The sequence below is a fragment of the Molossus molossus genome, unplaced genomic scaffold (assembly GCF_014108415.1).
Source record: "Molossus molossus isolate mMolMol1 unplaced genomic scaffold, mMolMol1.p scaffold_m16_p_12, whole genome shotgun sequence".
Classification (NCBI taxonomy): Eukaryota; Metazoa; Chordata; class Mammalia; order Chiroptera; family Molossidae; genus Molossus; species Molossus molossus.
Window position 1 is genome coordinate 38,882,928 of NW_023425347.1, and position 24,094 is coordinate 38,907,021.

At 41.1% G+C, this 24,094-nt stretch overlaps 1 protein-coding gene across 4 annotated transcripts in view; it reads right to left on the minus strand.

The window, feature by feature from the left end:
* The window catches only part of SAMD13 (sterile alpha motif domain containing 13), a 49,403-nt gene extending 27,498 nt beyond the window's left edge, over nt 1-21,905 (minus strand). Inside the window, exons 1-2 of one of the 4 annotated variants that reach the window (XM_036256679.1) lie at nt 21,841-21,905; nt 16,620-16,704 (exon numbers count right to left, since the gene is read on the minus strand). In XM_036256679.1, the coding sequence (XP_036112572.1) occupies nt 16,620-16,704; nt 21,841-21,850 (95 nt within the window). In that variant the 5' untranslated portion in view covers nt 21,851-21,905. Of the gene's footprint in view, nt 1-16,619; nt 16,705-17,212; nt 17,244-18,070; nt 18,173-18,325; nt 18,427-21,840 lie in introns of those variants that run through there. The other 3 variants (XM_036256680.1, XM_036256682.1, XM_036256681.1) reach the window with 3 other exon arrangements.
* Between the last annotated feature and the right edge of the window lie 2,189 nt (nt 21,906-24,094).

Genomic DNA, 24,094 nt, shown 5'->3' on the forward strand with positions numbered 1-24,094 from the left:
CATGTGTCTGGGTCTACTGTATTCCTCAGACTGTTATGTTCATTATATTCCGTATATAAGTGAGATCATGTGGTATTTGTCTTTTTCTGCTTGGCTTCTTTCACTTAGGATAATACTTTCCAGGTCCCTCCATGTCGTCTCAAACGATAAGAGATCTTTCTTTCTTACTGCTGCATAGTACTCCATTGTGTATATGTACCACTGCTTTTTTATCCATTCGTCTACTGGTGGACACTTGGGCTGTTTCCAGATCTTAGCTATTGTAAATAGTGCTGCTATGAACATGGGGGTACATATATTCTTCCTGATTGGTGTTTCAGGCTTCTTAGGGTATATTCCCAGCAGTGGGATCACTGGGTCAAATGGAAGTTCAATTTTTAATTTTTTGAGGTAGCACCATATTGTTTTCCATAGCGGCTGCACCAGTCTGCATTCCCAGCAGCAGTGTATTAGAGTCCCCTTTTCTCCACACCCTCGCCAACCCTTGTTGTTTGATGATTTGTTGATGGCGGCCATTCTGACAGGTGTGAGGTGATACCTCATTGTTGTTTTAATTTGCATCTCTCTGATGATTAGTGATGTTGAGCATTTCTTCATATGTCTCTTGGCCATTTGTATGTCCTGTTTGGAGAGGTGTCTATTCAGCTCCTCTGACCATTTTTTAATTGGGTTCTTTGTCTTCCTTTTGTGGAGTTGTATGAGCACTCTATATATATTGGAAATTAACCCCTTATCTGATACATCATTGGCAATGATGTTCTCCCATACAGTGGGTTGCCTTTCCATTTTGATGATTGTTTCTTTTGCTGTGCAGAAGCTTTTTAGTTTGATGTAGTCCCATGTGTTCATTTTTTCCTTTATTTCTGTTGCCTTAGGTGATGTATCAGTGAAAATTCTGCTCCGTATGATGTCCGAAATTTTGTTGCCTACATTTTCTTCTAGAATTTTTATGGATTCACGGGTCACATTTAAGTCTTTTTTCCATTTTGAGTTTATTTTTGTGTATGGTGTAAGTTGATGGTCTAGTTTCATTTTTTTGCATGTAGCTGTCCAATTTTCCCAACACCATTTATTAAAGAGGCTGTCTTTACTCCACTGTATGCTCTTGCCCCCTTTGTCAAATATTAATTGAGCGTATTGCCTTGGGTCCATTTCTGGGTTCTCTGTTCTGTTCCACTGGTCTATATGCCTGTTCTTGTGCCAGTACCAGGCTGTTTTGGTTACAGTCGCTTTGTAGTATAACCTGATATCTGGTATTGTGATCCCACCTACTTTGTTCTTCTTTTTCAAGATTGCTGTGGCTATTCGGGGTCTTTTTTGGTTCCATATGAACTTTTGAAGTATTTGTTCTAGTTCTATGAAATATGTCGTTGGTATTTTGATGGGGATTGCATTGAATCTATAGATTGCTTTGGGTAGTATGGACATTTTAATGATGTTAATTCTTCCAATCCATGAACAGGGTATGTGCTTCCACTTTTTTATATCTTCCTCTATTTCTTTTTTCAATGACCTGTAGTTTTCTGCAAATAGGTCCTTTACTTCTTTGGTTAAGTTTATTCCTAGGTATCGTAATTTTTTTGGCGCGATGGTAAATGGGATTGTTTTTTCAGTTTCTCTTTCTGTGAGTTCATCATTGATGTACTTTTTTTCAAAAGGTAGTTTCGATATCCCCTTCAGAATATCACCAGTCAAGCTTTTATTCCAATCACTGATTAATTTTAACCTGCCTATTAGGAGCCAGGCACTTGATGAGCTTCAGAAACTCAGTTGAGCAAGAATAAAAATCTCAAGTCAGCTGCGTAATAAAGAGGATCATGTGTGTTCCCTGCCTCATGCCAGAAAGTGGTTAAGGAGTAGAGGAAGAGACAGGTGGAGGACGGAGGGCACAGACGTACAAGTCACCATGGCAATGTGAGTCAGGCTGTGCTAGGAGTGTGGATGAGAGGCTTTGGAGGCCCGAATCAGCAGTGACACCAGGAGCAGGTCCCAGGGACAGAGGGGCATCTTCCTGCATCATTTCTTTCCACCACAATAGGTATCTTCCCCAGGCTGCTGGCTATCCTCTGAAGTGGCATGGCCCCCCGTCCTTGATATGTCTGCTGGGACTGTCTCCCTAACACCCCACTCCATCTTTCTGCAAAGAACGAATCCTACAACTGCCTTTTCCCCACCTGTTCTTAACTTTCTAGTACAAATAAAGACCTCTGAACTTGTGTAAATAAGGACACTCCTCTCAAGAGGACCCAATGTATATCCAGTTTTTATTCACTATCAGATACAATTTATGCCAAGATTCTTGCTAAACACAAACATATGAATGTTTCCTATCCCAGTCATTAATACTAAAGACAATTATGTAAAGAGTGCCTGAAGAACTTGCCCTCCCTGCTCTGAGCCACAGCACAGTGGTACCATCCCAGAGGACTTAGGTGTGGCTTCGCTGCCTAGACAAACTCGGTTTTCCTTCTGCCGGGACAGCACCAGCACACTAGAAACTATGTAGAAAACAGCAACCCGTCAAGGCTGCTATTGTATAAAAGATATATGATGCATATTGGTGAATTCTGCTGGCTTTGGTTGAAACTCCTGTTATTTTCATGTTTAAAATATGTCATTGTGCTTATCTGACTCTAGGTTTATGCATTTTACTCTTTTGAAATGTATACTTCCTTAAGACAGTTATTTTCTTTTTTCTTTTTTGGATATTCTGTTCAGATAGAGTGGGAGGAAGAGAGAGAAAGAAACATCAATGTGAAAGGGACACATCGAATGGTTGCCACCCACACAACCCAACCAGGGCCGGGGACAAACTGCAACCGAGGTACATGCCCCTAGCGGGAACCGAACCCGGGTCTCTCTGGATCGCAGGCCGATGCTCCAACCGCTGAGCCAAACCAGCCAGGGCAAGACAGTTATTTTCAATGGATATACCAGTATAGATCAAAACAAGAAACACGATTCTTAACCCAAGTTATCATTTAATTTAAGGGAATAATCAAACATTTATCATAAGACCATATGACAAGACTGAATTGTGTCCCTTCCCCCCCAAATTCATATGTTGAAGCCCTAACCATCAATGTGATTATATTTGGAGATAGAGTTTTTAGGAGATAGAGAAATTAGAGTTAAATGGGGGCATAGGGTGGGGCTCTAGTCCACTGGGATTGGTGGCCTTGTAAGAACCATGTGCAAGCACTAAGGAAAGGCAGTGTGAGGACATGGTGAGAAGGTGGTCATTTGCAAGCCAGGAAGAGAACTTTCCAGGAGCTGAATCAGCCAGCATCTTGATCTTAAAGCTTCCAGCCTCTAGAACTGTGAGAAATAAATTTCTGTTGTTTAAGCCACCCAGTCTATGATATTTTGTTACAACAGACCAAGCTGATTAACACACCATATATCAGAATGAACAGACAGCCATAAAACATTAAGGAATAAATTTTAGCTTCACTAAGAAAAATAAAAATGTACCAGTTACAAGTATCACTATTAACTCCCATATATTATTTGTATTCAAGAAATATAGCACTCTCACTTATCCCATCAAACATACCTGCAAGCAGGGTTACATCAGATCCTGATGGGAAAAGTCATTTCTCAGGTTTATATTAGTAACTTAGCTTGCTTCCTCTTCCCTCCTCTTTTTCCTTCCTTCCTTCCTTCCTTCCTTCCTTCCTTCCTTCCTTCCTTCCTTCCTTCCTTCCTCCCTCCCTCCCTCCCTCCCTCCCTCCCTTCCTCCTTCCCTCTCTCCCTCTCTCCCTCCCTTTATTCCAAGCTATCTCACTAAGAAGTATTTGGTATTTAGCCACTTCAAATGTCTTAGGAGTTTTATTTTATTTTTTGATGCTTTTAGTGTAGAGGCATCTCACCATCATGATCACTCCCTGTTTCAGATTGCTGTTCCTTGGAATGACCAGCATCCCAGGAACCATCACTCACTGTATTCTGATAGAGTGGAGCAGGCAGTGTAGTTGTGGGGTCTGGGAAAGGTAGACAGAACAGATGAGAGGGGCATGATGGGGAGAGAGTGCCCAGAAACTACCTAGCAAACTGAATACAATCCCTTCATTGCTCTCAAAGAACATACATCTAAATGCTGCTGATTATTTATATGATGCCACAAAAGGACAGGATTAGGAGTAAAATGAATGAAAGTTAAAGCCAGAAATCAGACACATAAGTACTTCTATCAGTTTCCTCTTTCCATTTCCTAAGGACACAGGCAAGACTTCCAGGCAAATAACCAAATATCCTGTGAGGTTATTTATTCAATCCTAGATGTAACTGCTTGCTGCACAAATGAAGACCTGAATGATGTGTAGATTTCTGCACATGTAAACATTGTTAGATTGTTTTTAATGAAGTAAGTAATAACCATTGTTACTGTTATATGAAAAGTCTCTTTGACAATTCTACACCGAAGTCAGAATTTTGAAATTTTAGCAATACCAACAATAAATTCTAACTTGACCCTAATATTTTACTTCTACCACTCATCTCCTTATCCTCTAATTCATGTGGGCTAAAATGATAACTTAGTTAGCTTAATAGTTAACACAATTAACAGCCCTCAGAGAGGGTTATCTCAAAAGTCAGTATTAATTTATATATGGTCAATTAATTTATGACAAAGGAGCTAAGAATATACAATAGAAAAAGAACAGTACTGTAATCAATAAATGGTGTTGGAAAAACTGGACAACCACATGAAAAATAATGAAACTGGACCATTACCTTATACCGTACACGCAAATTAATCTCAATGGATAAAAAATCTGAACATAAGACCTAAAACCATAAAACTCCTAGAAGAAAGCATACGCTATAAACTCCTTTATGTTGATCTTGGTGATGATATTTTGGATCTGACTCCAAAAGCAAAGGCAACAAAAACAAAAATAAACAAGTGGGAATACATCAAACTAAAAAGATTCTGCAAAGCAAAGGACACCATCAACAAAATGAAAAGGTAACCTACCACATGAAAAAAAATTGCAAATCATATCTCTGATAAGTGGTAAATATCCAAACTACATAAAGAACTCATAAACTCATTAGCAAAACATACAATCAAACAATTCAACTTAAAAATGAACAGAAGGTCTGAATAGGCAATTTCCAAAGAAGACACACAGATGACCAACATGTGTATGAAATGGTACTCAACATCATTAATCACCAGGAAAATACACAACTAAACCACAAAGAGATAACACCTCAAACCTGTTAAAATGGCTATTATAAAAAGAGAAGGGTGGTGGGAGGAGCAGGGAGGAGGATGCCAATGGGGCCGGGGACAAACTGCAATCGAGGTACGTGCCCTTAGCGGGAACTGAACCCAGGTCTCTCAGGACCGCAGGCCGACGCTCTAACCACTGAGCCAAACTGGCCAGGGCTATAGTTCTATTTTTCCTCTTCCTCTTCCTCCTTCAAGATGACCTTTAACATTTCATATAATATTGGTTTGGTGGTGATTAACTCCTTTATCTTTTCTCTGTTTGTGGAGCTCTTCATCTGTCTTCCCCTTTTAAATAACAGCTTTACAGGATAGAGTAATCTTGGTTGTAGGTCCTTGCTTTTCATCACTTTGAATATTTCTTGCCAGTCCCTTCTGGCCTGCAAAGTTTCTGTTGAGAAATCAGCTGACAGTTTTATAGGTGACTGACTGCTTTTCTCTTGCTGCTTTTAAGATTGTCTGTCTTTAACCCTTTGCATTTTAAGTATAATGTGTCTTGGTGTGGGCCTCTTTGTGTTCATCTTATTTGTGACTGTCTGCACTTCCTGGACTTGTATTCCCTTTACCAAGTTAGGAAAGTTTTCTGTCATTTTTCAAATAGGTTTTCAATTTCTTGCTCTCCCTCTTCTCCTTCTGGTACCCTTATGATGCAAATGTTAGTATGCTTAAAGTTGTCCCAGAGATTCCTTACACTAGCATTAGTTTTTTGGATTCTTTTTACTTTTTGCTGCTCTGATTGGGTGTTTTGTGCTTTCTTACATTCCAAATTGCTGATTTGCTTCTTGGCTTTAACTACTCTATTGCTGATTCCCTGTAAATTTTTCTATATTTCAGTTAGTGTATCCTTCATTTCTGACTGTTTCCTTTATAACTTCCATGTCCTTTTTTATGCTGTTGACGTTCTAAATTCATTGAGCATCCTTATAACCAGTGTTTTGAACTCTGCATCTAGTAGATTGCTTGTCTCCATTTTGTTTAGTTCTTTTTCTGGAGTTTCTTTCTTTCTGTTCTTTCATTTGGGACATGTTTCTTTGTCTCATTATGCGCAGCCTCCCTGTATTTGTTTCTATGTATTAAGTAAAGCTGCTATGTCCACCAGGCTTGGTAGAGTGGCCTAATATAGCAGTTGTTCTGTAAGGTCCAGTGGCATAGACTCCCTCATCACCCAAACTGGGTACTTGAGGTGTGCTCCCTCACCCATGTGAGATATACAGCCTCCTATTGTAGTCGAGCCTTGACTGATACTGGCACGTCAATGGGAGAGATTACCTCCAGGATGATCAGCTTCAAGACTGGCTATGACCAACAACCGCCATGGTGAATCAGCTGTGCAGGGGCCTGCCCCACAGAGCAGAACTTACTTCAGCAGGGCTCTGGTGATGGTTGAATCTGCTTCTTGAGTGTGTCGCCATGGAGGTTGTTGGGTGGCGATTCAATATGGTCTGAAGCTGTCCACCATGTGCAAGGACTCTGGGGCCTCCTGGGAGATGCAAGCCAAGGTCAGCCACCACCTGTGTTGTGCCCAGGGCCACCTAGCATGAGCTATAACGCGATCTTCAGATAGCTGCTACTTGTGCTGGGCTTGGAGGTGCCCAGGTGAGGCCAAGTTATGAACCAAGGGTGGCTGCTTCTAGTGCCAAGCATGGTGCCACTTAGTGAGAGGTACGAGGCACACTGAGGCCAGATGCTGCTTGTCTGAGAGACTAGGAAAATCTGAAGCATGAGCCAAGACAGGCCATTCCTATGGCAAAGCCACTGGAAACAGCTCGGGTAGGCCTGCAAGTTTGGTGGGGCAAGGTCTCAGGAACTCACCAGGCCAAGGCAAATAGTGACAGCCAGGTTGATAGAGACTCAGAAATGGCACCCGTCTGCCAGCTCTGTTGGGAGAGGATTCATCAAAGGAACAATGGCCTCTGCCAGTACTTTTGTCTAGGAGAAAGCTGCCCCACTCCAAACTCTTGCCCTCATGCCAAACAATTCAGTTCCTTCCCAGATGTCTCTCGTGCTTTTTGAGCTGCATCCTAGCTCTGAATCTCAGAGGTAGTGAGTCAAAGTAAGTTTGTGCTCAGACCCTTTAAGAGGAACTGCCTGGGACTCCAGTAGCCTTCCATCTCACTCAGCCTCAAGTCCCACTGGTTTTTATAGCCAGAAGTTATGGGAACTTTTTTTCCCCAGCACTAGAACCCTGGGCTTTGGGACCTGGTGTGGGGCTGGGATCCCCTGCTTGTCAGGTGGGACCTCTGCAGCCAAGACATCCCTCTTGATTATTATCTGCCACACATGGGTGTGGGGCCAGCAGATTCTGTGTCTCCACCCCTCCTACCAATCTCTATGTGGCTCCTTTAAATCCCTAGTTTTAGGACTTACAGTCAGCTAGATTTCAGGTGCTTCTGAGCAAGGGTTGTTCTGTAGCTTAGCTTTAGCTTTGATATGGTTGTGGGGGGATGACAGTACCGTGTTTACTTACACCGTCTTGACTGGAAGTTTTGCCAGTTTTCCATGGGCATTTTTCTGTTTGTGCTTTTCTTACTGATTTGTTAGTTATTACTGCTGAAGACCTGAACATAAAGTTAAGTGTACAATTCACTTACTCTTATATTTCAGAATGAGTTTAAGTACAAGCTGGGCCTTGGTGATTATCATGCTAAATCATACTGACCTATAATATTCAGAATAGATATCTAAACAAGGGTCATAATTAGAGATCTAACAGTTCTGTGTCAAGAACAGGTGGCAGGAATAAATGAGTAAAAGGAGAAGGGGAAGTCCAACAGGATGGTTGTTTAATATTGTCAAGGTAGTGTTTTATCCTTTCACAGTCATTGAGGTAACTTTGCCAAATTGAAAGCCTGAAACATAAGTTCCAATAAAAATGTTTCCCTTTCTTACAACAATGATATAAGATTCCATGATCTGTCACTAGAATAAGCCTGTCCCAACACTGCCCCAAACCAGACTCCCTCCAGTTTATGAGACTGAGTGAGGATAGTTATAAGACGAAGTTGTTTGGAAGGAAAAAGAGAATCAGTATGGAGTCACAAGAGTTGGGTTCAAACCTCAGCTTTGACATCTCCTCATGTGACCTTCAGTCACTTCTCTGAGCCCAGTGTGTTTTGTGGAAAGAAGACTGCAGTCATATTTACCATATCTAATGTTGCAAAGATTAAATGAAATAACGTTTGTGAAGACAATTATCACAGTGCTGGCTCACAGTAGGTGCTCTGGCGCTTTGTAAACTGGAATATAAAGACTATTACTGCTACATTGCTCTGCAGTACAAAACTGCCTTCTTTTCACAACAACCCTCCATTCCTATTTTACAGTCAAGAGAAGCAAGTCAGAGAAAAATTAAGTGATTTACTTAGTAATTATTCTTCTGCTAGTTAAGAAACAAAAGCCAGGTCAAGCCCATCTTCAGAAGCTGACTTGACTCAAAGTTCAGAGCCCTGTCCGTTGCTTTCCAATGTCATGCTTAATTTCTCCCTGGCGTCCAAATCTGGGCTAGGAGTTTTGATTTGTTCCTATATGAAGATAAATTTTCCCTCTCAACTAATGAACTGGCTAGATTTAAAATAATAATAATAATAATTTCAGACTTACAACTGAAAAGTTGTAAGAGTAGTGCAAAAATCCCATATACCTATCACCCAGATCCCGTCAAATGGTTACATTTTACCACGTTTGCTTTATTCTTCCTCTTTATTGCCCCTTCACCTTTATATAAAGCATGAGGCAGTGGAAGGAAGGCAGAGTAAGCTCCAAGACTAAAATTCATGCCCTTTCTAGAGTCTTTTTTTTTTTTTTAATCCTCACCTGAGGACATTTTTCCATTTTTTTGTTTGGATAGAGTGGGAGGGAGAGAGAGGAAGAGAGGAAGAGAGAGAGAGAGAGAGAGAGAGAGAGAGAGAGAGAGAGAGAGAGAGAGAAACATTGATGTGAAAGGGACACATCGAGTGGCTGCCACCCACACGACCAACCAGGACCGGGGACAAACTGCAACCGAGGTACGTGCCCTTAGTGGGAACCGAACCTGGGTCTCTCTGGACTGCAGGCCGACGCTCTAACCGCTGAGCCAAACCAGCCAGGGCCCTTTCTAGAGTCTGAAGCAGAAATGACCAATATAAATAGATAAACTAGTCCTTGACACCTAAAAGCCACCTCGCTGCACATTCCTCATGCAGAGCTTAGACTAGAGCAGTGGTTCTCAACGGAAATGATTCTGTTCCCATGGGACAATGGGCAATGTCTGGAGACATTTTTAATTGACATGATCAGAGAAGGTGCAGTACTAGCATTCTACTGGGTAGAGAACAGGACACTACTAAACATCTTGCAATGCACAGGACACCCCCCCTCCCAACCCTAGCAAAAACTATTTGGCCCAGAATATCAACAGTACATAAGTATGTACACTTGACCTAGTGCAGTGGTTCTCAGGACATCAGTATCAACATCACCAGAGAACATTAAAAATGCAAGTTCCCAGACCCCATTAAAGACCTAGTGAATTAGAAACTTTGGAGGTGAGGCCAGCAATCTGTATTTTAACACACTCTCCAAGTGACATAAACTGAAGTGTGAGAAATAACTGGCCTAGTGTACTTAGAACAGACATTAAAATATTCTGTACTTACAAGAAATATACATTTTGGAAAAGGAAGTTCTGTCTTTGTTACATTATGGTCATATCACTAGATGTTTGTATCCATTTACAAATCTTGAAGACAGACAAAAGATGGCCTTCCATAGCCTCAGGATTATAGGAAAAGTGACTGAAAGCACCTTTGACAAGCTAGTCACTGCCGTGCAAAAGCATGGACTTGGGCTTCGGAGCCAGCCGTAAGTCTGAAACCCTCCCACCACTTATAGGCTGTGAAATCTTAGAAGGCCTTTAACCCTCTGGAGCTTTGGTTTCCTCAGCTATAAAATGGGAATAATAACACATACCTCAAAATAGAATTAACAAGGTTTACACAAAGTGCTAGACATACAGAAGGGACTCCATACATAGTAGCCTTGTGAAACTAAAGCTCTGATCAGGAGCATGTGGCCAGTGAATAAGGGCTATTATCCTAGGCTTCTTTGGAAATGACCCTTTGTAACAGTACATTCCCCAGAAAGCAACGGTATTTTCCATACCTAAAAAGCAAAATGGAACCACTTGTAAGCCCCAATTTTGGTAGATCTCAGACATAGCCTTAAGACTGTGTTTTATGCCTTTGAGGATTCTGCAATATAATCTTACTCTGCCCTATCCAATAGGTTAACCACTAACCACTTGTGGCTATATAAATTAACTGGAACTTCTATTTCTGGCTAGGATGAAGTAACAGGGCCCAGATTTACCCTTCTGCATAAAATAACTAAAAAAATAGACAAAATACATGAAAGAATGGCACGAAAGGCACTGGATATAGGCAATAAAAAACAGTAATCCCTGGGGGATGGGAAACAAGCAAGGTAAACTGTATCCAGTTACTACATGGAGAAAGATTTTAGGCTGTGCACAGGGCAGAGTCCTAGAGAAAAAAGAGCTACACAGAGAGAACTCTTGAGATATGAAGATCTCAAGTACTTAAAAGAGTACTGATTATCACATACAAGTGAGGAAACTAACTGGAGAAAGCACCACTAAAGGAACTAGAACAATCCTTGGAGATTGCAGGGATGGGAATAGTGCCTGTTTTCATCTGCCAGAGAGGAAAACCTCATAATTCAGGAGCATTGGTTGGAGTGTAAAGATGAGTCTTACCTCAGTTAAAAGGGGGAAAATACCCTTAGCCTAAACTATCCCTTTTTTTTTTAAATCCTCACTTGAGGATATATATTTCCATTGATTTTATAGAGGAAGGGGGGGAGAGAGAGAGAGAGAGAGACATCAATGTGAGAGAGAAATATCAATCGCCTCTTGTACATGCCCTAATCAGAATTAAACCCACATGCCATGACCAGGAATCCAACCTGTCATCCTTCAGTGTACAGGACAACAGTCCAACCAACTGAGCCACACCAGCCAGGGCAGCCTAGATAATTATTAAAAGCAAGACTTTCCCTGGCTGGTTTTGCTCAGTGGTTAGAGCATCGGCCTGCAGTCCAGAGAGACCCAGGTTCAGTTCCCGCTAAGGGCATGTACCTCGGTTGCAGTTTGTCCCCGGCCCTGGTTGGTTGTGCGGGTGGCGACCACTCGATGTGTCCCTTTCACATTGATGTTTCTCTCTCTCTCTCCCTCCCACTCTACCTGAACAAAAAATGGAAAAATGTCCTCGGGTGAGGATGATAAAAAAAAATTAAAAAAAAAAAAAATAAATAAATAAAAGCAAGACTTAACAGGATCAAGTTACCTGTTTCCAAGTAACAGAAATGCATCCCAGGACAAAGATCAAGAATATTTATAGGAATATAAAATATCCAGCACCCAATAAGGTAAAATTCATAGTAATGATATTCAGTAAAAATGACCAGGCATGTCACTATGGGAAACAGTATGGAGCTTCCTTGAAAATTTAAAAAATACCACCAAATGCCCAGCAATTTTACTTCTAGTTCTTTATCCAAAGAAAATGAAAACATTAATTTGAAAAGATATATGTACCTCTCTGTTCACTGCAGCATCATTTACAATATAAAAAATTTGGAAGCTACCTAGGTATCCATTGACAGATGAATGGATAAAGAAGATGTGGTATATTGCCCAACCAGTGTGGCTCAGGGGATTGAGCATCGTCCCATGGACTGAGAGGTCCCGGTTCAATTCCCAGTCAGGGCACATGCCTGGGTTGTGGGCTTGATCACGAGCGGGGGTCGTGCAGAAGGCAGCCGATCAATGTTTCTCTATCACATCAATGTTTCTATCTCTCTCCCTTCCTCCCTCTCTAAAAAATCAATTAAAAAATATATTTTTTAAAAAGATGTAGTATATATTTATACATAATAGAATGTTACTCAGCAATAAAAAGAAAGAACAAAATCTTGCCAATTGCGACATGGATGGATCTAGAGAGCATTAAGCTAAGTGAAATAAGTCAGAGATAGACAGATACCATATGATTTCACTTATATATGGAATCTAAAACAACAAAACAAAACAAAAAAAGATTCATAGAAACAGAACAAACTGCAGTTGCTAGAGGGGAGAGGTGGAAAGGGACAGGTGGAAAAAGTGAAGAGGAATAAGTACAGTCTTCTAGTCATAAAAGTAATAAGCCATGGAGATGTAGTATACAGCACAGGGAATGCAGTCAAGAATATTATAATAACTTAGTATGGTGACGAATGGTTATAGACTTAGTATGATCATATCGTAAAGTATACAAATGCTGAATCAGTATGTTCTACACCTAAAACTAATATACTATTGATGCCAATTGTAATTTAATATAGTTTTAATAACAAAAATTACCAGGCATGCAAAGAAGCAGAGAAATACAACCCATAATGAGAAGAAAAATCAATTAACTGAAACTAAGCGAGAAATGACAGAATTCGTAGACAAGTACACTGAAACATTTATTAGGACTATATTTAATTTGTTCAGAAGCTAGAGGGAAGACGGAATATGTTAAGTAGAGACATGGAAGATATAAAAAAAGATCCAAGTTTAACTCTAGAGATGGAAACTACATTGTCTAAAGTGAAAAATGTATTGGGTAGGATTACCAAGAGATTATACAGTTCAGAAAAAGAACATTAGAATCTGAAGGCAAAGCAATAGAAACTACCCCAAATTAAACACAGAGATAAAAGACAAAAAAAAAAAAAAAAATTAACAAAGCATTAGTGAATTATGGGATAATATCGAGTGATCATACATACTATAATTGGAATCCCCTAAGGAGAAGTGGGGGTAAACCAAAATAAAAATTGAAAAATAATGGTTAAAATATTTTCAAATTTCATGAAAACTAAACCCTGAGACCCAGTGAAAGAAAACAGATTTCAAGCACCAGATAACCAAATTGCTTAAAAATCAATGACATAAAGAAAAAGTAAAAGCAGATGGGAAAAAAAGACAAATACAAAAAAAGAAAGATTTTTAAAAAGATTAAATGTATTCTCTTAAGATCGGGTACAAAACTAGGTTGTCTAATCTCACTAGTTCTATTCAGCTTTTTATTGGGGGTCCTATTCTGTGCAATAAGGTTGAAAGAAGAAATAAAAGGCATCCACATTGGGAAGGAAACAGTCAACTATCTTTAGTCACAAGACATAAGTGTCTATGTTAAATACCAAAAAGCTACTAGAAGTAATAAGTGAGTTTAACAAGGTTGTAGGATACAAGGTCAATGTAAAAGAAGCAATTATATTTCTAGATAGCAACAAACAATTAAAATTTTAAAATTACAAAGCAATATCATTTATCCAGAACAAAAATATGAACTATCTAGGGATATATCTGACAAGAGGTGTGCAAAACCTGACATTGAAAACAACAAAACATTGCTGAGAGAATTAAAGACCCAAGTAAATGGAGAAAAATGCTGTGTAAATGGGTTTTGGAAAATACAATATTGTTACAATGTCAATTCTCCTTCAGTTGACTTATAATTCAATGCAATGTCAATCAAATCACCAGTAGGCTTTTTTTTTTTTTGGTAGAAATTGACAAGCTGAGTCTAAAGTTCATACGAAAATAAAAGGACCTAGGAGAGCCAAAACAAGTTTGAAAAAGAACAAAGCTGGAAGGATAACACAAACTGATATCAAGATTTATTATAAAGGTACAGTTATCAAAAGTGTCATATTGCCATAAATATATACAAAACTATCAATGGAATAAAATAGAAAGTCCAGAAATAAATCCACACATATATGATAAATTAATTTTCAACAAAGTTGTAGAAACAATTCAACAAATGCTAGAACAACTGGATATCCATAGGCTGAAAAACAACCATCACCATCAACAGAAATACTTTTACTTTATCCTTATCTTGCACCGTACACAAAAATTAACTTTAAAAAATCATAATCCTGAGTCTAAGAAATCATAAAAGAAAATCTCTGTGACCCTGGGTTAGGTAAATATTTCTTAGATATGACATTAAAAACACTATCTATAAAATAAAAAATTGATAAACTGGACGTCATCAAAATGAAAATCATCTGCACTTTGAAAGACACTAAAGAAAGAATGAAGCCCTGGCTGGTTTGGTTCAGCAGTTAGAGCATCGGCCTGCGGTCCAGAGAGACCCGGGTCCGGTTCCCGCTGGGGACGCGTACCTCAGTTGCAGTTTGTCCCTGGCCCTGGTTGGTTGTGCGGGTGGCAGCCACTCGATGTGTCCCTTTCACGTCGATGTTTCTCTCTCTCTCTCTCTTCCTCTCTCTCCCTCCCAGTCTATCTGAACAAAAAATGTCCTCAGGTGAGGATAAAAAAAATGAAAAGACAAATTAGATACTACAAGAAAATATTTTCAAATCATGTTCGTGAGGATATAGAACTTCAATGCTCACACACTGCTGGTGAGAACATAGAATAGGATAACCAGTTTAGAAAATAGTTTGGCAGTTTCTTAAAACGTTAAACACACACCTACATATAGCCTGGTCATTCCATTTCTAAATATTTATCCAAGAGAAGTAAAAGCATATGTCCATACATAGGCCTGTACGCAAATGGTCAAAGCAGCTTTATTTCTAATACCTAAAAAATGGAAACAACCCAAATGTCTACCAACAAGTGGATGGATAAACAGTGAACAAATTATTATATATCTATTCAATGAAATATTACTCAGCAACAAAAAGCCACGAACTACTGGTACACACTATGACATGAATGAATCCAAATTAATCATCCTGGGTGAAAGAAACTAGACCCCTTCCCCCCTGATAAAAGCATATGCTAAATAATTCCACTTGTATAAAACTGTAGAAAAAGTAAACTAATCTATAGTAATTTATCAGTGTTGCCTAAGGATACAGGAGCAAGGAAGGATGGTGGGGTGTGGGGTGGAGAATACAAAGGGTTATGAGGAAATATTTGGGGTGATGGGTATATTCATTATTTTAATTGTAATGGTTTCATGGGTATATACAAATGTCCAAACCTATCAAATTTTATACTTTAAATACACTGAATTTATTATATATCCATTACATTTCAATAAAACTATTAACTTTTAAAAATGATTAAAATTGAATAAAGTTAAAAGTTCAGTTCATAGATTATCCTAGTCACATTTCCAGTTTTTAATAGCCACATGAGGCTTAGTGGCTACCATTTTGGACAGCACAGAACAGAACTTTGCCATCAATGCTCAAAGTACTATTTATTGGGCAGCACGAATCTAACACATAACATAAAAAAGCATCTCTTTCTTTCATTCCTCCTCCATCTACCAAACCCAAACTTCAAGAACGGGAATAAGCACAGTAGCATAGCACTGATATATATATTACCTGAAAACTTTAAAAGGCAGATTATAGTATGTTTAATATAACTTTCATAGACAATATACCTTCCATTAATAAATGTTTATAGAACAGTGTTTCCTCATTTAGCTATCACAGCTTCTATAGACTACATTTAATTAGTTCCCGCCAAAGCTCAAGTTGAAGGCAATTTTAAACTAAATGACATGAAAAGAAATGAAACAGATAACACCCAGTCAGAGCTTACTTTATCTTTGTAATCAAAGTGGTTATAGCTTCAATATAACTCCTAAATGAGAATACACATTTTTTTCAAATACTCACAGATATCTTTGTGAGTTAAATTTTTGTTCTGTTTCAGAATATGCTACACAATGCAACTGAATTTTCCTATTTAGAAGAATCAAGCCTATAACACAGCAAATATAATAGAAGTTTCAAATGTGAGACCAGACATTAAAATAGATTGCTATGGTATGCACTGAAATATTTCACATTCAAAAAAAGTTCATAAAATCAGGACAGGAAAGTTGTTAAAACTTAGCTTTCTCACTGAAGCTTTTTGCCTTCCCTCATTATAGCTAGCTCTCAGTTTTGAGAGAGGTTGTTTTAAGACAAATAAAATAAATAAAAGATAAAATAAAAAGTCTTGAACTCTATTTTCAGCCTCCACTCTTATAGCCCATAGACTTGGAAGGCAGAGTGTATCTGCTCGATGCTTTTGTTTCTACACACAGAATACAGGGCTGAAATCCTCAACAGTCCCTGCTTCAAAGCCTCATCCACTAACCCTTTGTGCACAGTTTGATGTCTGAGTCACCTGTCTTAGAAATGGAATATGGAAAAAGGCAACTGGGATAGGGGGGAAAAGGGAGGCTGATGGCCAGTGTAGACCAACCAGGACAATCCCCAAATAGTGTCTTATAGTAGATAAGCAAGAAGTATAAAAATAGAAACCAAGTCCCTCTGTTGTTTGCAGAAGCAGAACTCACAAACCAGTTTCACTTACTTTTTTACACCGACAGAGCCATTTTCCTTGTTTTCCATGTCAACAGATAGCATGGGAAGGCTGCAGGGTTCCTTTACTTCAGCAACTAATCAATAAGGGAGAAAAGCTTGTGTTTAATTTTTAGAAAGTGAGAGAATATATATTCTGAATCGGACACATAATGGTTCCTTTTACAGCTTCACACCAGTTCACGTATGTTTGTTTAAATCTCCAGTGCCCTCGGCAATTGCAGAGATGTGATTAAACCTAAAGAAACGGAGAGGGATGGGGTGCTTCCCTCTGTACTGGCACTCCCAGCCCTGACAATAAGCATTTGCAAATGAAATCCAATCCTTGTTCAAAACAAGTTCTGTGTGAACTGGCACAGCTTCCTCTGGGTGCAAGCTCTCACTTAAGACACTGCAACTCACCAATGAGTGGAAGTACAGAAAAACAATCCCCCTTTTCCTGGCCCTTCCCACCAAGGGCTGTGATTTCTTTTTCCTTATTGCATTTGTGTTTTGTTTTGGTTTTGTCCGCTCCCACTCTTTCTACATTTGTTCATGGCAATGCCAAAGAGCACTTAAAGCTTTTGTCAGCAAGTAGCCTCCTACCTCACATACTCTCAATGAAAGCCTCAAAACCCTGAGATGGCCATGCTTCGGTAAAGCTGGAAGCTCACAAAAAACGTCAGGTAGCCCTGAGCACAGAAAGGTGTGTAGGGTGTGTGTGTGTGTGTGTGTGTGTGTGTGTGTGTGTGTGTGTGTGTAAGACAGGCAAGGCAGCTAATGAGATTTACGTTTTTAAAAAATCACCAAAACATTCAAGGAGATACAACAGCATCCATCACTTTGTCTTTTTGTTTAGTAGGACCAGGACGGTGGGAAAAAAAAAAAACACACAAAAAAACACACCTACACAAAAACCCTCCGCAACTAATATGCAATTAGCAAGATGAAAAAGCTAGGACCCAAACTGCTTTCAAAAAACTAGTTCTGAACCGTGCCTGCTCTCCTCCGGCCGAAGCCATCCATTAAACACATTTCCGCCCAAATCACTTTATACTTGGGCACTCCTCCTCCAGGGAGGGCTCCGAGCGACAAGTGCCTCGGCTCGCGCAGCCCCTGGCTGCACCCTGTCAGACGGAGAGGATGCACAAGCACGACTCCAAGCGCGGGACGAGCCTGGCTCCTCACACCGCCAACTTCAGCGGCCGCCGCACAGACCGGCCCGCGAGCCCCGCGCCTCGGGTTCAGACCCCGGCACACAGCCGCCCGTCGGGCGAGCCGCACACTTCACTTCGGTTGGACACTGTTAACCACAGGCACCATTTTCTAAGCACCCCAGAAAGCAAAACAAATCCAAACACTCACAATGGTACTCTGTCACACCACACTACATGGTCTGATTGCTATTATTCTTTTCTTTTCTCTCTTTTTTCTTTTTGGTGGAAGAGTAAGAAGAAAACCTACCTAGAAGCAACTAAAACATGTCATTTTTTTTTTTTGTATAGGCTTATCAAGAACAGCCAAAGACACCCCAATGTTTTCTTTCACAAAGTAGGCTGGCAAAGGAATTCAGTGAGGAGGCACAATTTGACACAGAGCAATGAAGCAGGCTGGCGCGCGGCCAGCGTGACGCGCGGACTCACACACCGGCTGCACCAACTGCCTCCTGGCTCATGGCCGCCTTTTTAAAGCGACAGTGCGCCCGTTCCCGCGGCTCACCGCCTGCAGCCGTCCGTGCGTGAGCGTCCGCCGGCCCGTGCTCCCTGCACCTGTCTTGCACAAAGCAAAACAAGCTGCATCAAGAGCTCGTTATCTCCCTCCCTTTCCTTGTGGCTGCACGATAAGTGTTTGCCGTTGGCTCTGACCATGAATGTCATGTTTCAAACTCTTTCTTTTTCTCCCCTGTTGGGGGGGGGGGGGGATTTGTCAGAGAAAAAAAAAGAACCGAGTGCTGACGGGCTATATACCCAGTGAACAGGCTGAAGCTGCAGTCGTTACTCTCTTCCTAAGGGAGACTTGTGGACAAAGTTCCCCAGGCCGCCTTTTAAGGAATCTCTTTGTGAGGACAAGGAAAGCACTGCCCCACAGAAAATCCTTTTACTCCATTATGCAGGAAGTAACATATTTCTGAGGATGCAACGTAGATGACCAGAGCTGAGAAGTCCCAACATTCTTTTATTTTGGTATTTATCCTACCAGATGATGTCAGCAAAAAACTCAAAAGAAAACAAACCTTATTCTCCAACAAAACAATTAGTTCTGGGAGGTTTAAATTTTTTTTTTTAAATACTCATCTGAGGATATGTTTATTGATTTTAGAGAGAGTGGGGAAAGGAAGGAGAGAAACATTGATGTGAGAAATATCAATTGGTTGCTTCCTGTATGTACCTCAACGAGGGCTGCAACCCACAACCTAGGTATGTGCCCTGGCCGGGAATCGAACCCTCAACCTTTCAGTGTATGGGACAACACTCCAACCAACTGAACCAACTGGCCAAGGCCTGGGAGGTTTAATTTTAACTGTTTATCCCAGTTGCACAAAAATCATAATTCCATACATTCAACTAACACTATCTATGAGCACCTGGTACTCTTATTAGTTACATATAAAAAAAGAAGATATTGTGCCCTGGCCGGTTTGTCTCAGCGGTTGGAGCCTCAGCCTGCGGTACAGAGAGACCCGGGTTCGGTTCCCGCTAAGGGCACGTGCCTCGGTTGCAGTTTGTCCCCGGCCCTGGTTGGTTGTGCGGGTGGCAGCCACTTGATGTGTCCCTTCACATCGATGTTTCTCTCTCTCTCTCTTCCTCTCTCTCCCTCCCGCTCTATCTGAACAAAAAATGGAAAAATGTCCTCGGGTGAGGATAAAAAAAAAAAGAAAAGAAGATATTGTGCCAACCCCCAAATTCATAGTATCTCCCACATCCTAAATCCCAATTCAGGAAACTGGGAGGTGGAGTAGAGACTAAACATGGTCTTTTGATGACATTACACTGGTCAATCTCACAGTACTCTTGCTTGGCTGGGAACCACAGCTGGAGACAAACATTCCCATTCCACAAACATGCTGCAGACACACATGAAACATCCTTAGTTTGTCACTGAAATACACACCAATCAATATTTGGAAACTTTTAGGCCAAGATGTAAACAAAATCGCTTGAGATGGGGCAGAGAATACAGGTTTCCAAGAAGGATCCTAGAAAAAGTAATCTGCTGCTATAATACTGTACAGATTGTTCAGGCAGAATAGAGGAGAAGTCTGTGGGTCAACCTTTTCTTTAGTAATTTTTAAGGGCACTAGAAGATCAGCAATTATCATCTAAATTTGGAACCTGAATTTCAAAGTCAAATTTTTTTCTTACTTATTCCAGGAATGATATTAGAAATGTTCACCTTCTTGAAAAATCATTGCTCAGAAAGATGTCTCTGCCTATCACTGCCCCCTTGAAAAAGCAAATAGTAATTTGAATTCATCCCTATGAATTCTAAATGTTCATATATTTTTTAGCACCATTTATTGAGCATGGGTCAAATGGGTGGGTCTTTTACCACTGCTGATCAAAATAATGAACTCTTCTGGAGATAGCTCTTTCACCAACAGATTTTATAATGCTTTTGGAATTGATCTGAAATTCCTAAACTGCTCTCCAAATAAACTCAAATGGAAGAGGGTGGGGCTGTGAGTTCTAGAGGCAAGGACGGTGTCCTGACAGTATTATCCTGCCACTACTCAGAACAAAATCAGGTTCAGCTCTTTACTCTTGACAGTGGGGCAAAGAAAACGTAGTTACACCCAACTCTTCCTTAGACACAATCACAGGAAGAAAGACTCTGTGAAGACTCTCCAAGAATTTTTTTACTATATAAAGAAAAGGACATCCCCTCCTGTCTTGCCTGCTGTGATCAAAAGTTTGCCTGTTAGACAAGGGTAAGGGTTTATGAAGGTGTATGAAATAAATCATATTTTATAAAAAATGAGCCACAAAGGCACTCTAATTCTGACACGAACAGGTTTCACTTACCAGCTAGTTGCTAACTTTAGAATAAATTGACATTTGTGGGTATAAGTATATATACTAGTGCTCACCCACTTCCTCCTCACTCCCTTCAACAAACTGATATTAACTTTTTCTGCTAATAAAAATTATGTGTATGTGTATGCAGTGTGTATGGTATTTGTGGTGTGTAGCATAAATGGTGTGTGCAATGTATGTATGTGATGAGTGTAATGTTTGTATTATGTGTACTCTGTGTGGGTGTAGTACCTATTGGTGTTTGCAGAATGTGCAGTGTCTATGGTGTGTTTGTGTGTGTGTAAGTGTAGGGTGTGAAAGAGATGCAAACGAACAAGACCTTCTGATCCAGGACAATATGGAATATGTTAAAATACCTTCATTGATCCTTGTGTTGGGATTCTGGAGCAGAACTTTCGGGGACACTTGGGAATAGGCTCAGCGAGGTGGGAGATAGGTCAGGAAGGGATGGAAACGGGTGCCTCCTTGTTTTATTGATCTGCAGTCATCCCCCAGAAAGAGCTCAGAAAGCCAGTGCCATCCAAAGAAACCACCGCCCCTGCCTCCCACCAGGGAATCGGCTCCCAGGAGTGTCCAGCCCACATCGAGGAGCGCAGACTTGGGTCCATATGGCTACAGAAGAAACCTCGAGAAGTCGCCCGAGGACACGGCAGAGCTCAACGTGTCCCCAAGGGCGTCTCAAGGGAAAATGAGGACCCATATGGAGAGGGGCGCTGGGGGCAGAGCAGAGGGCAAAAGGGGACCCCACAATGCCTCTTGGACCAGCGGCGCCGTCTGAAAACTAAAGGACCCGCTTGTGACGACAGAAGGAAAAGTTTCTGGCCAAGACTTTCAAGAAGAAACGGTTCGCTTTGAGTTTGGGGCTCCCCGGGGCAGCGTATCTTTGGAAGGGGTGTGTGGGGGCGTGGCGCTCGCTGTGCGCCCAGCCGAGCCGTGCCGCCACCCGGGTCCTTTCTGCGAGTTCTAACCTGCAGCCCCCGGCGAGCCCCAGCTCTCTGCACAGCCGGGCACGCTTCTGCCCCCGGTTCCACTCCAGGGAGACAGATTACACGCTCGTGGGTGCAACAAGCTGCAGGGGCACCGGACACACAGCAGAGACGAAGGGGTGTTTATTGCGATTTTCTTCGTTTCCTTTCATCCTGGAGAGGAGAGAGGGCGTGAACGTTCCCACTGCCCTCGCAGCACGAGTGGATCACTTACCTCCGCACATGGCCAGCGCCGGGAGGCTTTCCCCGGCGCAGAACTCGGCGGCCGCCACGCGCCCAGCCCCGGTGCAGCCGGCCGGGCGCGCGCGGCACGCCGGGACTTGTAGTCCTCCGCAGGCCAGCGGGGCGGGGCGGGGGGCGCGGGGCCAGAGCTGGGGCCACCCGGAAGGGGGAAGGCCAGGAAGTGAAGGGGTGGGGAGGACCCAGGAAGGGGCCTTGTGAGTGTGAGGGAGGACATTTTAAGAACTTAAAACCCCCAGGGAGCAGGGGAGAGCACAGTCCAAGAAAGACTTTTAAATTGGGGGTTTTCAGACGAATACCAGGTTTTACTTAGTGGCTATCGGCAGTAATGAGAAAGCGATTTCCCAGGCCAGGTTTATATTATTTTGGGCCTTCCTCTCCAGTCTCCTCCAACACGCACGTGGCCTTCCCTGCTTCAAACGCCCATTCTGTTGCTCACAGAATAACTCAGGTGAAGCCCTGGGTATGCAAAGGGAGGATGAATAATTGCACCTTACATTTGGAGAGCATGCTACAGTTCAAAAAGCATTTTTTGGTTAATTGGTTCATTATATTAGAACCATAAAGCAACACTGAGTTAAGCAGAGAAAAACTCAAGATCCAGGGAGTTGTAGTGTTTGCACCTACCAAGGTTGGAGCCATTCACACTCCGCACTTCCTTCCCTAACACTACCTTAGCCTCGGGAAGAGAGGGTGGGGACAGGGATGAGCTGCAGACCATGTAGTGGGCGAAGTGAAAGAAGAGGAGCCTGCTGTGAAGGACGCCCTTGAAATAGCTGATGAGTAAGTCCTACTAAATAAGGAGCTAAGTAAAACCAGAAAAGAACCTGTGGATTAAAAGAATAAAGTGGAAAGAAAAGGCAGGTTTGATACGGATAGCGACAGAATAGAAGGTTGTGATTAGCCTAGAGGCCATAGGAAAAGTTGTATATATTTTTTTTAAAAAGTGAAAACAAATTTTAGAAGGCAGATGAATGTGGAATCCTGGCGTTCTTAGGTAAGTTATGCAGCCTCCCCAAACCTCATCTTTAAGATTTAAATAATAGTTCCTACTTTATAATTGGCTGTGCAGATTAAAATAGATGGAAATCATTTAGTGTAGTGTAATTATTATTTATTATTAATTAATTAAAATTTAAAATAAGTATTAATATTATTCTAGTGTAACAGATATTTATACTCTTATTATATGCCAGGCATTATACTAAGCATAAATAATATTAATTATATCTGCTATTACCTGCAGAAACTTCTTTGTGGAAGCATCAAAAGATAAATCAGAGTAGAAGCACCAGTTAGGAGACTGTGACAATTTTCTAAGGGGCAGAAAGGAAGCAACTATGAGACACTTCAGAGGGAAAATGGACAGAGCAGTGAAATCAATGGGATATGGGGAAAGAGGAATAGGGAATCAAAGATAGTTGTCATTTCTAGATTAAGTGGATGATGTTTTCATTCACATAAATAAGGTACAAGTGACAGAATAACAGGTTTTGGAGGAAAATGACTAGTTTGCTGTTGGACATGTATAACTCGAGGCTTTCTGTATGAAAGACAAAATGGCAATTGGAACTGTGGTTTTGGATGTCATATGTAGACTGGAATTTTGAGAGTCAATTACTTAAGTGAGGAGGTTGAAAATCATATGAAAAGGAAAAAGGAAGGCAGCAGAGATGAGTGGCAGGAGGTAAGGAACTAGACAATGACACCAGGCAGGAATTGAGGGATTGGGGAGGGCTGGAAGATGGAAAGAGATTAGGGCATGTTTGGAGCCTTGTGGAAATAAGAGTTCAGCTGAGACCTGGGAATCTGGGGCTGAGAGAGAGAGAGAGAAACACGCGAGAGAGAAACATTTATTGGTTGCTGCCTGGACCAGAGATCGAACCTGCAACCTAGGTATGTGCCCTGGCCAGGAATTGAACCCACAGCCTTTTGGTGTACAGGACAATGCTCCAAACAACTGAACCACCTGGCCAGGGCAACACTTTTAATCCTATCTGTAATGTCTGTTTACATTTTGAATCCTTATCATTTCTTTGTTTTCTCTTTTGCTTTGTTATCTGTTTTCTTTGTTTTTGTTTTGTTTCATTATTTTTATCTTTCCCTATGTACTCGTTATCTATTGCTGTATAAAGAACCACCCCAAAACTTAGCAGTTTAAAACAACACACATTTTTTTTATTTTGCATTTTCTGTGGGCCACGAATCCCAGCATGGCTTAGCTGAGG